The 14,893-nt window shown below is 42.3% G+C and overlaps 1 protein-coding gene across 1 annotated transcript; it reads left to right on the forward strand.

Annotated features, from left to right (window-relative positions):
* Positions 1–595: 595 nt before the first annotated feature.
* Positions 596–8,772, forward strand: LOC118965305. The gene is made up of 5 exons (XM_036983666.1): positions 596–709; positions 7,202–7,480; positions 7,613–7,707; positions 8,302–8,509; positions 8,600–8,772. Exons 2-5 carry the CDS (start codon positions 7,203–7,205, stop codon positions 8,748–8,750), a joined length of 732 nt encoding a protein of 243 aa, XP_036839561.1. The 5' UTR covers positions 596–709; position 7,202; the 3' UTR covers positions 8,751–8,772.
* The last annotated feature ends 6,121 nt before the right edge of the window (positions 8,773–14,893 follow it).

The raw sequence follows: 14,893 nt of genomic DNA on the forward strand, positions 1-14,893 counted from the left end.
TCTTTGCGCTTCTTGGAGTCCTCCCCCCGTCGATGTATAGATTCCTACTGTTCTGGTATCACCCCCTAGTTATAACAGTTGCTCAGTTCCTGCTATTGTGTGGTTCAGTATTTTTCCATCTCAGTTAAACCTCGTGATGACCACCCCTTCCTATCACAACTTTGTAAGATACAGCAAGTCACACCATGTGCTCAATATTGTTACATACAAACACAAGGACAAAGCATCTCCTGGGCTGTTATCTACAGTTTTGCAACATGCAGGTCACACCATGTTACTCAGTTCTTGTCACACACAAACAGGCAAGTAGCAAGCACTTGTTTAATCTCATAATGATGCTCCAGTGCACAAATGCAGACACCTTACACAACCAAACATCAGATAATATTTAATCATATATATATGGTAAGGACTATAATGTAAAATCCAGAATCCCACAACACCACGATATGAAACACTGATTTGAACCTTCTGACCAACTAGTGGAACAGGCGGCGCCCCACTGTCTGATTCATATCGCTTGATTTCTGATTATATCGACTGATTGCTGTTATGTACAGGGTGCACCATTCTACTCATGAGCACGAAAAAAATTCCGGTTAGGCTACGTTTCAAAGATAATGAAAGTGAAAGAGTATTGTCTAACGTAGGCTAGATAGGTTAACCTACACGACATATTGTTCTGCAGTCCCTATACGTTTTCTTCAAGGTAAGACCCCCTAACATTTCTCCAATAGGCCAACATCTAATCCAATATAGCATAATACATTTCTCGGCAGTGTTGTAGTACTCCTTGAGTCCGGTCTCAAGGTGTCGGATTACATTTTTACTTGGCTTTAGTGAGGATTTGTAATTTCTACCAGAGACCAGCAGAGTAAAAAAGGCTATAGGCTATACTCCGTTCTTGAAACATTTAGGGATTATCCTCTATTGAGACATGGGATTCCAACTTTAGTCATAACATTATTGTCCTTTATTTTCATTGAAAAATATCCTTAAACTTTCTCCCAGTTTCATTGACTTGCTGGCAGGGAAGTGTGGGGGGAATTGTTGGAAAGTTGCATGCTCACTATTAGTAAAGGAAAATTGTAGGGGAAATTGTAACAGTCTTTATATCTGTTGTAGACATGTTTGCGCAGTGGCGAACCTATTGTACCTAGGCCTTCAGTATGTGACAGGCTTGTGATGCTGAAAGGACAGCGACTGTAATAACAGTGCACTCATTCATGGAGGAGAGTTTTGTGAAACACAAAGGGCCGGTGGTGTAGTGTATGCCCTATGCCCACTTTTTTGTCAGCATTCCCTATACTCACTTCTTAATAATCCCTTCTGTTGTGTATCAAGTGCAGTATATGACATGTTAATTGTGTAGTACAACAGAGAAAGTACCCTACACAATTGCAAAGCATGTGAAATGTATTCACAATGCAAGGATACAGCCTAGTTTCAGTGGAATGTCATCTGCAGGCAGCAAGAGGGCGCAGCTCTATCCAACCTATCCAACCAGGAAGCTTCAGATGAAACACCGTGCACCTGGCAACCTTGGTTAGTGCGCACTGCACCCGGCCTGCCACAGGAGTCGCACGCTGGTGCGCAATGAGACAAGGATTTCCCTACCGGCCAAACCCTCCCTAACCCGGACAACGCTAGGCCAATTGTGCATCGCCCCACGGACCTCCTGGTCGGTTATGACAGAGCCTGGGTGCGAACCCAGAGTCTCTGGTGGCACAGCTGGCGCTGCAGTACAGCGCCCTTAACCACTGCGCCACCCGGGAGGCCCTATGATTTTGTTGTTATGGATGACTGATTGGGCTCATTGATTCGAGTTTTAAATAAATGCTGAGCTCATGGAATGGCATGCTTTGATCAATAATAAGTGATATCCGTATTGCCGTAGATATCACTGCTGTCATCCTTACCTCCAAGCGATTATTCATGTTGGATAATCTTTGGATAACGACAGCAGTCACACGATTGGAAGCCATAGCTTGAAAGGTAGCCTACAAAAGCCTATTCCTGTTATTTTTCCACAATCCATCAAACACATTTGGTGTGTCATCATAGTGACAGTCATAGTGGTCAGATTCGCTCAGGTGGAACAAACTTAAACTTGTGCCTTTTTTCAATGCTGATGTGAATGTCATTGAGAAAACATAGAAGTGTCAAATATTTTTTTCGCTAACATCCTTTCTGAATTTAAAAGTTATCCACAAAGTAATCAAATTAAACTTTATTTGCCACATGCGCCGAATACAACAGTGTAGACCTTACTGTGAAATGCTTACTTTTCAACATTATTTTGCCTCTTTTTCATGGTATCCAATTGGTAGTTACAGTCTTGTCCCATCGCTGCAACTCCCGTACAGACTCGGGAGAGGCAAAGGTCAAGAGCCATGCACCCCCCGAAACACAACTCAGCCAAGCCACACTGCAAGAACATCTTTGCTGGCCAAATCCCTCCCAAACCCTCCTAACCTGGACGACGCTGGGCCATTTGTGTGCCGCTCCATGGGTTTCCCGGTCTCGGCCGTCTGCGACAGAGCCAAGACTCGAACCAGGATCTCTAGTGGCATAGTTAGCACTGTGATGCAGTGCCTTAGACCACCGCACCACTCTGTAGGCCTGTGAAATGCTTACTTACAAGCCCTTAACCAACAGTGCAGTTCAAGAAAGAGTTAAGAAAATATTTACCAAATAAACAAAAGTAAAAAATTATAAAAAGTAACACAATAAAATAACAATAATGAGGCTATATACAAGGGGTACCAGTACCGAGTCAATGTGTGGGGGTACAGGTTAGTCGAGGTAAATTGTACATTAGGTAGGGGTGAAGTGACTATGCATAGATAATAAACAGCGAGTAGCAGCAGTGTACAAAACAAATGGATGGGGGGTGTCTCCTTTGGCGTTTTTCCTATTTTGTTGCATTACAATCTTTAATTTAAATAGATTTATATTTGGATTTCATGTAATAAACAGACTCCAAATTGGTGAAGTGAAATGAAAAAAAAAACGTAAAAAAAAAAAAGAAATAAACTGAAAGTGGTGCGTGCATATGTATTCACCCCCTTTGCTATGAAGCCCCTTAATCTGGCGCAAACAATTGCCTTCAGAAGTCACATAATTAGTTAAATAAAGTCCACCTGTGTGCAATCTAAGTGTCACATGATCTGTACCTTCAGAAGTCACATAATTAGTTAAATAAAGTCCACCTGTGTGCAATCTAAGTGTCACATGATCTATCTGTCACATGATCTCAGTATACAGTACATACACCTGTTCTGAAAGGCCCCAGAGTCTGCAACACCACTAAGCAAGGGGCACCATGAAGACCAAGGAGCTCTCCAAACAGGTCAGGGACAAAGTTGTGGAGAAGTACAGATCAGGTTTGGATTATAAAACAATATGAGAAACTTTGAACATCCCACTGAGCACCATTAAATCCATTATTAAAAAATTTAAAGAATATGGCACCACAACAAACCTGCCAAGAGAGTCCACCAAAACTCACGGACCAGGCAAGGAGGGCATTAATCAGAGATACAACAAAAAGACCAAAGATAACCCTGAAGGAGCTGCAAAGCTCCACAGCAGAGATTGGAGTATCTGTCCATAGGACACTCCACAGAGCTGGGCTTTACGGGAAGAGTGGCCAGAAAAAAATCCATTGCTTTCAGAGAAAAATAAGAAAACACGTTTGGTGTTCGCCAAAGGGCATGTGGGAGACTCCCCAAACATATGGAAGAAGGTACTCTGGTTTGATGAGACAAAAATGTAGCTTTTTTGCCATCAAGGGAAACGCTATGTCTGGCGCAAACCCAACACCTTTCATCACCCCGAGAACACTACACCGACAGTGAAGCATGGTGGTGACAGCATCATGCTGTGGGGATGTCTTTCATCGGCAGGGACTGGGAAACTGGTCAGAATTGAAGGAATAATGGATGGCGCTAAATACAGGGAAATTCTATTGGGAAACCTGTTAGTCTTCCAGAGATTTGAGACTGGGACAGAGGTTCACCTTCCAGCAAGACAATGACCCTAATCATACTGCTAAAGCAACACTCGAGTGGTTTAAGGGGAAACATCTAAATGTCTTGGAAAGGCCTAGTCAAAGTCCAGACTTCAATCCAATTGAGAATCTGTGGTATGACTTAGAGATTGCTGTACACCAGCGGAACACCATCCAACTTGAAGGAGCTGGAGCAGTTTTGCCTTGAAGAATGGGCAAAAATCCCAGTGGCTAGATGTGCTAAGCTTATAGAGACATGCCCCAAGAGACTTGCAGCTATTATTGCTGCAAAAGGTGCCCCCAGAAAGTATTGAATAGTGGGGGTTGAATAGTTATGTATGCTCATGTTTTCTGTTTTTTTGTCTTATTTCTTGTTTGTTTCAAAATAAAAATGATTTAACATCTCTAAAGTGGTTTTGGGCTTTCCTCTGACACCGCCTAGTATATACAGTGGGGCAAAAAAGTATTTAGTCAGCCACCAATTGTGCGTGTTCTCCCACTTAAGCAGCTTGGTTTGAAGAAATCAACTGTGGGAGCAATTATTAGGAAATAGAAGAAATGGGGGGACCTAGTGAATAACCTGCAGAGAGCTGGGACCAAAGTAACAAAGCCTACCATCAGTAACACACTACGCCGCCAGGGACTCAAATCCTGCAGTGCCAGACGTGTCCCCCTGCTTAAGCCAGTACATGTCCAGGCCCGTATGAAGTTTGCTAGAGAGCATTTGGATGATCCAGAAGAAGATTGGGAGAATGTCATATGGTCAGATGAAACCAAAATAGAACTTCTTGGTAAAAACTCAACTCGTCGTGTTTGGAGGACAAAGAATGCTGAGTTGCATCCAAAGAACACCATACCTACTGTGAAACATGGGGGTGGAAACTGTTTTTCTGCAAAGGGACCAGGACGACTGATCCGTGTAAAGGAAAGAATGAATGGGGCCATGTATCGTGAGATTTTGAGTGAAAACCTCCTTCCATCAGCAAGGGCATTGAAGATGAAACGTGGCTGGGTCTTTCAGCATGACAATGATCCCAAACACACTGCCCAGGCAACGAAGGAGTGGCTTCGTAAGAAGCATTTCAAGGTCCTGGAGTGGCCTAGCCAGTCTCCAGATCTCAACCCCATAGAAAATCTTTGGAGGGAGTTGAATGTTTGTGTTGCCCAGCAACAGCCCCAAAACATCATTGCTCTAGAGGAGATCTGCATGGAGGAATGGGCCAAAATACCAGCAACAGTGTGTGAAGACCTTGTGAAGACTTATAGAAAACGTTTGACCTCTGTCATTGCCAACAAAGGGTATATAACAAAGTATTGAGATAAACTTTTGTTATTGACCAAATACTTATTTTCCACCATAATTTGCAAATAAATTCATAAAAAATCCTACAATGTGATAGTTGAAGTGTACCTATGATGGAAATTACAGGCCTCTCTCGTCTTTTTAAGTGGGAGAACTTGCACTATTGGTGGCTGACTAAATACTTTTTTGCCCCACTGTAGGTGCTGGATGGCAGGAAGCTTGGCCCCAGTGAAGTACTGGGCCATACGCACTGCCTTCTGTAGCGCCTTACGGTCAGATGCCGAGCAGTTGCCATACCAGGTGGTGATGCAACCGGTCAGGATGCTCTTAATGGTGATGCTCTCATCTAGTTTTTCAAAAGTATCTGTAATCTGATTACAATATTATTTTGCTGGTAATGTAACATATTACAGTTCCGTTTTTTTTCGAATCAATTATATCTAATGGATTAAATTGAATCCGTTACTCCCCAACCCTGCCTACTTGTACAAATGACCTCAACTAACCTGTTGAAAAAATACAACCATTAGGCTAAGCGTTTCCCAATCAAAATGTACAACTATTATTTCCCATTGCAAAAAAACATTTCACATTTAGCACACAAAGTAACCGGTGATCTAAAGTTTAAATGCAACTTTATTTCACACACAAGTTATTTTCGAAGAGATGGCTAACAACTGCGCGTGAGTTGTAATAAAAAATCAAATACAATCACATTTTATTTGTCATATGCTCCGAATACAACAGTTCCACCTTACAGTAGAATGCTTACTTACAAGCCCTTAGCCAACAATGCTTTAAAAAAAGTTGAAAAGTGTTAAGTAAAAAATTGATAAGTAGAAAGTAAAAGTAACAAATAATTCAACAGTAGCAGTAAAATAACAAGCAAAGCTATATACAGGGGGTACCGGTACAGAGACTGTGCGGGGGGCACCGGTTAGTTGAGGTAATTGAGGTAATATGTACATGTAGGCAGAGTTAAAGTGACTATGCATAGATTATAAACAGAGAGAAGCAGCAGCGTAAAAAAGGGGTCTGATTAGCCCTTTGATTAGCTGTTCAGGAGTCTTATGGCTTGGGGGTAGAAGCTGTTAAGAAGCCTTTTGGACCTCGCCGGTAGCAGAGAGAACAGTCTATGATTTGGGTAGCTGTAGTCTTCGACAATTTGTAGGGCATTCCTCTGCCACCGCCTGATATAGAGGTCCTGGATGGCAGGAAGCTTGGCCCCAGTGATGTACTGGGCCATACGCACTACCCTATGTAGTGCCATGCGGTTGGAGGCCGAGCATTTGCCATACCAGGCAGTGATGCAACCAGTCAAGATGCTCTCGATGGTGCAGCTGTAGTACCTTTTAAGTATCTGAGGACCAATGCCAAATCTTTTCAGTCTCCTGAGGGGGAATAGGCTTTGTTGTGCCCTCTTCACGACTGTCTTGTCTTAGTGTGCTTGGACCATGATAGTTTGTTGATGATGTGGACACCAAGGAACTTGAGCCCTGGTGTTCCTTTTGTCCAGGTGAGAAAGGGCAGTGTGGTGTGCAATAGAGATTGCATCATCTGTGGATCTGTTTGGGCGGTATGCAAATTGGGTTTCTTGGATAATGGTGTTGTGAACCATGACCATCATTTCAAAACACTTCATGGCTACAGACGTGAGTGCTACAGGTCAGTAGTCATTTAGGCAGGTTACTTTAGGGCTCTTGGGCACAGGGACTATGGTGGTCTGCTTGAAACATGTTGGTATTGCAGACTCAGTCAGGGACAGATTCCAATCATATAGCAAATGTTGGTTTTATTAAGTTACATTTTTCAATTTAGTTTCTTCCCATTTCATTGACTAAACAGGAGATTCTAAAACAAACTCTCTCTCTCTCTCTCTCGTCCAGCATGGATAAATTGAGAAAGATAAGGATAGTTCTGACAGAAATATTGTCAGCGGACGCCAGTTACATCCTTCAGCATGTACACCAGGAGGACCTGGTGACTCCACGCGAATACAGGAACCTGCACAATGACAGTAAATTACATCCAGAAGGTTCCATCGTCGATCTGCTGGATTCACTCCTAACGAAAGGAGGAGATGAGAAATGCACTAGATTCTTGACCCTGTTGCAGCAGCCAGTCATCAGATCAACCTACTACAAACTGGGAGAAATCAAACACATGTATTATGCACAATATTATGCACAAATTAAGCACATTTTTATATAATGTAGCCCTGTTTTTTGTATGTAAGATGATTGGGATCTCCTAGTTAAAGCATAATAATGTTTGCTAATCTAATCTAATGACAACAGCGACATAGCTCCGGCACCCAGTAGCCCAGCACCCCCAGACGCTGTCCCAACCTCTGCCTCCTCCACAGTCCACACCCATCGCCCAACCACATCAGGTAGAACCATTTTAAAGCATACATTTCCATTATTTTTGCACAGATCGATTGAATCATGGTGTATGTATTCTATGAATGAATCCTATCTAATGATCTATATATTCACTCGTGTTCCTGGTCCAACCCCACCACCATTAGTGGAATTGTAGTTCAAATGACTGACACCAATATTCTGCGCTTGGAAGCCCCAAGATGGATACACACACCTCTAGCTTCCCATTTGAATTTGTAAAGGGTTACAGATCACCTCATTTCAGACAACCAAAACTATAAATATCACGTAATTGCATCAGATGCTTGATTAAGTTCTATTCAGTATCAGAACAAAGTTGCTTGTTAGTCGTCGCATCCCAGTCTGTCAACCTTTTATGTTATGGGCATCTGTCCACCAGAAGAGAATACACAACAAGTAAAGAATAGCCTAATGTAAACTAGAGGACTCAATGTCCCATTTAAAGTGAACCTAATATGCAGAAAAGAAACAAAAACTTTGAGGCAAAACATGCCATTTAAAACTGCTATGAGTGGAATGGAGCTAAATCATAAACTGATATGGCATCTGGGAAAAATGACATGTGTTGTTGTTTTTATTAGGTTCAAAAATTCCAACTACTCCTGTGAAAAAGAATAACCGGAGAAGGACCACTGCGTGTGGAACCATCACAGACGTTTCTGAAGTGAAGATGGGGAAGGCGGGGGGGAAATACTACCAAGCTGTTCTAAACCAAGAGGATGGGCCCATGGTCATTCTCATTTTGGATCTAGAGAAACGAAATATCTTTCTAGGAGCAGAGAAGAGAAGGTAAGTCAAACAAAGTATGCTAAGCTTGATAAGATCTGGTTTATAGTGCAGGTGTAATATTGAGTATCTCTTTGTGCGTTTTTTTTCCAGGTCTTCTGTAAAGTTGAAGAGAATCTCATTCGAGAAACTTGGAATGAACAAGTACCAAGAGGGGATAAAGTTCACAAACAAATCCGAATTGACTTACACAAGAGCCAAAAACACTATAAAGATGGAACCCACTGCTGATGAAAAAGAATAAACACATTTTTTTTTAACTAGAATGACATTTTAAGGGTGACCTACTGACCAGACCAGAGGCAATTCATTAACTACCTAAGCCTACATTATGTAAATACAGTGCCTTCAGAAAGTATTCACATTGCTTAACTTTTTCCACATTTAGTTGTATTACAAGGTGGGATTAAAATTTATTTGTCATTTTTTGTCAGTGACCTACACACAATCCTCTGTAGTGTCAAAGTGGAAGAAAAATTTGAACCTTTGTAAAAAAAAACGTGAAAAATACAACATTAATATATCTTGATTGCATAAGTATTCAACCCCCTGAATCAATACATGTTAATAACTTCTGGCAACAATTACAGCTGTGAGTTTCTGGGTAAATCTCTTAAGAGCTTTGCACACCTGGATTATACAATATTTGCACGTTATTCTTATTTTAATTCTTTAAGCTCTGTCAAGTTGGTTGTTGATCGTTGCTAGACAGCCATTTTCATGTCTGCCATAGGTTTTAAGCCAATGTAAGTCAAAACTATAACTAGGCCACTCAGGAACATTCAAGGTCGTCTTGGTAAGCAACTCCAGTGTATATTTTGCATTGTGTTTTAAGTTAGTGTCCTGCTGAAAGGTGAATTTGTCTCTGAGTCTTATGGAAAGCAGCTTTTCCTCTAGTATTTTGCCTGTGCTTAGCTCTATTCCGTTTCTTTTTATCCCAAAAAAAAACTCCTTAGTCCTTGCCCAATGACAAGCATACCCACAACATGATGCAGCCACCACCATGATTGAAAATATTGAGACTGGTACTCAATGATGTGCTGTGTTAGATTTGCTGTGAACATAACACTTTATATTTAGGACATAAAGTTAATTTATTTTCCACATTTTTTGCAGTTTTACTTTAGTGCTTTATTGCAAACAGGATGCATGTTTTAGCTTGTACAAAATAAAATATTCTTTCTTCTTTTCACTCTGTAATTTAGGTTATTATTGTGGAGTAACTACAATGTTGTTGATCCATCCTCAGTTTTCGCCTATCACGGTCATTAAACTCTGTAACTGTTTCAAAGTCACCATTGGCCTCATGGTGAAATCCCTGAGTGGTTTCCTTCCTCTCCGGCAACTGAGTTAGGAAGGATGCCTGTATCTTTGTAGTGACTGGGTGTATTGATTCACCATCCAAACTGTAATGAATAACTTTACAATACACAAAGGTATATTCAATATCTGTCTTTAGGGATATTCAATATCTGTCTTTCACATTTTTACCAATCTACCAATAGGTGTCTTTCTTTGGAAAACCTCCAACTTATTATGTGACTTGTTTACTTCTGAACTTATTTAGGCTTGCCATAACAAATACTTATTGACTCAAGACATTTCAGCTTTTCCTTTTTTATTAATTTGCAAAAATGTTGAACATTTTGAGAGAAAAAATTATTCCACTTTGACATTATGGGGTATTATGTGTCGACCAATGATACAACATCTCAATTTAATCAATTTTAAAGGCTGTAGCACAACAAAATATAGAAAAAGTCAAGGGGTGTGAATACTTTTTGAAGGCACTGTATATATTTGTGTATTTCAAGTAGCCATTAGAGTTCCACACTTCCCTTAGGGCTTAGAACTCTACAATGATGATACCAATCACCATATCAAACCACTTGCCTAATAATGTGTAGCCCACTGCAGCTCAAAGAAAATTGAGTAGTAACAGGTCAACTGTGTATTAGCATATTGTTTGTGAAATAATTGTCACAACACAGAATAACTATTCCAACACAGTAGTAGCTTACTGTTTTTACAAAATCACTATTGGACTTGTGCTGAATGCTCATAGGCAGTTTTTGAAAATGTAATTTCTTCTCTTTACCACAAGATGGTACCACAAGATGGGTGTTGAAAGTTACATTTAATGGCTGAACCACTTCACCTGCTGTGGACACTGTTCAATATTTGTTTTACTGTAACACCAGTTGGTTCAGCATTCATCTAATTTACCATTCTGAGGTACTATGAGGAGTTCTAAGTCTCTCTTTTTGTTATGGATCCTTTTTTTTACGCATTGTATTTTCTCTATGTAATGCACATTTCTGTGAACAACAGACCATAAAGTAATATATAATCTAAAGAGCTTTGTGGAGTGCATTCTGTATAAAAAATTCCCGATCTCCTGAGGTGCAGTATATACAAGGAAAATATATTAGGTTGTTGGTTATTATTGTAAATATTCCATAGTAAATGTTCATCATAGGCTATGTTCATGATACTATAACCTATTAGTAACTGAAGACATCTGAATGTAATTAATGTGTACTTTGCTTGGACAAGACATATGACCCAGTGGTTAGGACATTTGTCATTGGTGCTGGTGTCCTGGTTTTGAGACCCACTAGCGCAGTCACCATACTATCACAGTCTGAGCAAAATATGTTAATTTAATTATTTGGCAACAGTTACAACACACCTATCAGATATAATTCAAATCAGTTTCTCATTGAAAGATGGGAATATGAAGGATTTTCCCCTGAGCACGAATTATGACCACATATCCAATACCTACTTAATTATTAATATTATTATTAGTTATTAGTTCTATATAGCTGAGCATCTCAAAGATAAGTCTATTGTCTTTTTTTAAATCTATACCATAGTAGGCCGTCATTGTAAGTGTCACGGCCGTCATGGGAAGAAGGGGACCAAAGCGTGCATTTTTATTTTATGCAAAATGTCGCCAAAAAAACCCAAGAAACAACTAAAACAACCGTGAAGCTTACAAGGGCTATAGTGCCCCTAACAAAGACATATACCCACACTGAAAGGAGGGAAAAAGGACTACCTACAGTGGGGCAAAAAAGTATTTAGTCAGCCACCAATTGTGCAAGTTCTCCCACTTAAAAAGATGAGAGAGGCCTGTAATTTTCATCATAGGTACACTTCAACTATGACCGACAATGAGAGAAAAAAATCCAGAAAATCACATTGTAGGATTTTTTATGAATTTATTTGCAAATTATGGTGGAAAATAAGTATTTGGTCAATAACAAAAGTTTATGCACAGTGCGACGTCATCTCCACAGTGACCGTACATACAAACCCCAACCAGAAGCCATGGATTACAGGCAGCATCTGGACTGAGCTAAAGGCTAGAGCTGCCGCTTTAAAGGAGTGGGACTCTAACCCAGAAGCTTTTAAGAAATCCCGCTATGCCCTCTGATGAACCATCAAATAGGCAAAGCGTCAACACAGGACTAAGATCAAATCGTACTACACCGGCTCTGACGCTATTTGGATGTGGCTGGGCTTGCAAACCATTACAGACTACAAGGGGAAACACAGACAAGAGCTGCCCGGTGACACGAGCCTACCAGACGAGCTAAGCTACTTCTATGCTCGCTTTGAGGCAAATAACACTGAAACATGCAAAGCACCAGCTGTTCCGGAAGACTGTGTAATCACGCTCTCCGCAGCCGATGTGAGTAGGAACTTTAAACAGGTCAACATTCACAAGGCCGCAGGGCCAGACAGATTACCAGGACGTGTACTGCAAGCATGCGCTGACCAACTGGCAAGTGTCTTCACTGACATTTTCAAACTGTCCCTGTCCGAGTCTGTAATACTAACATGTATTAAGCAGACCACCATAGTCCCTGTGCCCAAGAACACTAAGGTAACTTGTCTAAACGACTACCGACCCATAGCACTCCCGTCTGTAGCCATGAAGTGCTTTGAAAGGCTAGTCATGGCTCACATCAACACCATCATCCCAGAAATCCTAGACCCACTTCAATTTGCATACCGCCGCAACAGATCCACAGATGACCCAATCTCCATTGCACTCCACACGGCCCTTTCCCACCTGGACAAAAGAAACACCTATGTGAGAATGCTATTCATTGACTACAGCTCAGCGTTCAACACCATAGAGCCCTCAAATCACTAAGCTAAGGACCCTGAGACTAAACACCTCCCTCTGCAACTGGATCCTGGACTTCCTGATGGGCCGCCCCTAGGTGGTAAGGATAGGTAAAAACACATCCGCCACGTTGATCCTCAACACAGGGGCCCCTCGGGGGTGCGCGCTCAGTCCCCTCCTGTACTCCCTGTTCACTCATGACTGCACAGCCAGGCATGACTCCAACATCATTATTAAACTTGCTGATGACATAACAGTGGTAGGCCTGATCACCAACAACGACAAAACAGCCTATAGGGAGGAGGTCAGAGACCTGGCCGTGTGGTGCCAGGACAACAACCTCTCCCTCAATGTGATCAAGACAAAGGAGATGATTGTGGACTACAGGAAAAAGGAGGACTGAGCACGCCCCCATTCTCATCGACCGGGCTGCAGCAGAGCAGGTTGAGAGTTTCAAGTTCCTTGGTGTCCACATCACCAACAAACTAACATAGTCCAATCACACCAAGACAGTCGTGAAGAGGGCATGACAAACATATTCCCCTCAGGAGACTGAAAAGATTTGGCATGGGTCCTGAGATCCTCAAAAGGTTCTACAGCTGCACCATTGAGAGCAACACTGGTTGCATCATTGCCTGGTATGGCAACTGCTCGTCCTCCGATGTCAAGGCACTACAGAGGGTAGTGCCAAGTTCCTGCCATCCAGGAACTCAAAACCAGGCAGTGTCAGAGGATGGCCCTAAAAATGGTCAATCTCCAGACACCCTAGTCATAGACTGTTCTCTCTGCTATCGCACGGTAATCGGTACCGGAGCACCAAGTCGAGGTCCAAGAGGTTTCTAAACAGCTTCTACCCCCAAGCCAAAAGACACCTGAACATCTAGTCAAATGGCTACCCAGACTATTTGCAGTCCCCCCCTTCACCCCCTCTTTACACCACTGCTACTCTCTGTTGTCATCTATGCATAGTCACTTTAATAACTCTACCTACATGTACATACTACCTCAAATAACCGGTGCCCCCGCACATTGACTCTGTATGTTGTGCCTTCTTCACCACACTATGGTGTGGGTGGACCATTTCAGTTTGTCAGTGATGTGTATGCCGAGGAACTTGAAGCTTTCCACCTTCTCCACTGCGGTTCCGTCGACGTGGATGGGGTGCTCCCTCTGCTTTTTCCTGAAGTCCACAATCAGCTACTTTGTTTTGTTGACGTTGGGTGAGAGGTTATTTTCCTGGCACAACACTCACAGGGCCCTCACCTCCTCCCTGTAGGCTGTCTTGTCTTTGTTGGTAATCTGGCCTACTACTGTTGTGCCATCTGCGAACTTGATGATCGAGTTGGAGGCATGCGTGGCCACGCAGTCAAGGGGGAACAGGGAGTACAGGCGGGGACTGCACACACACTTGTGGGTCCCCAATGTTGAGGATTAGCGAAGTGGAGGTGTTGTTTCCTACCTTCATCACCTGGGGGCGACCCGTCAGGAAGTCCAGGACCCAGTTGCACAGGGTGGGGTTCAGACCCAGGTCCTCAATCTTAATGATGAGCTTGGAGGGTACTATGGTGTTGAATGCTGAGCTATAGTGAATGAACAGCATTTTTCCATACATATTCCTCTTGTCCAGATGGGATAGGGCAGTGTGCGGTGCGATGGCGATTGCATTGTCTGTGGATCTATTTGGGCGGTAAGCAAATTGAAGTGGATCTAGGTGATGATCCTTGACTAGTCTCTCAAAGCACTTCATGATGACAGAAGCGAGTGCTACGGGGCAATAGTTATTTAGTTAAGTTACCTTTGCTTTCTTGGGTACAGGAACAGTGGTGGACATCTTGAAGCATGTGGGGACAACAGACTGGGATAGGAAGAGATTGAATGCTCTGTGGACGCAGCTAGGGATGCCGTCTGGGCCGGCAGCCTTGTGAGGGTTAACATGCTTAAATGTCTTACTCACGTGGCCACGGAGAAGGAGAGCCCACAGTTTTTGGTAGAGGGTCGCGTTCGTGGCACTGTGTTATCCTCAAATTGGGCGAAGAAGGTGTTTAGCTGGTCCGGAAGCAAAACGTTGGTGTACGCGATGTGGCTAGTTTTTCCTTTGTAGTCCGTGATTGTCTGTAGACCCTGCCACATATGTCTCATGTCTGAGCTGTTGATGTGCAACTCCAGTTTGTCTCTATACTGATGTTTGCCTGTTTAATTGCCTTACGGAGGGAATAACTACACTGTTTGTATTCAGTAATATTCCC

This window comes from Oncorhynchus mykiss, chromosome 1 (genome assembly GCF_013265735.2).
Source record: "Oncorhynchus mykiss isolate Arlee chromosome 1, USDA_OmykA_1.1, whole genome shotgun sequence".
Lineage (NCBI taxonomy): Eukaryota > Metazoa > Chordata > Actinopteri > Salmoniformes > Salmonidae > Oncorhynchus > Oncorhynchus mykiss.

Excerpts from the sequence above, each read along its gene's own strand:
- LOC118965305 (XM_036983666.1), top strand. The coding sequence starts at position 7,203 with ATGGATAAATTGAGAAAGATAAGGATAGTTCTGACAGAAATATTGTCA. Across the intron at positions 7,708-8,301 it reads CCATCGCCCAACCACATCAG|GTTCAAAAATTCCAACTACT; the intron begins GTAGAACCATTT and ends TGTTTTTATTAG. Across the intron at positions 8,510-8,599 it reads CTAGGAGCAGAGAAGAGAAG|GTCTTCTGTAAAGTTGAAGA; the intron begins GTAAGTCAAACA and ends TTTTTTTTCCAG.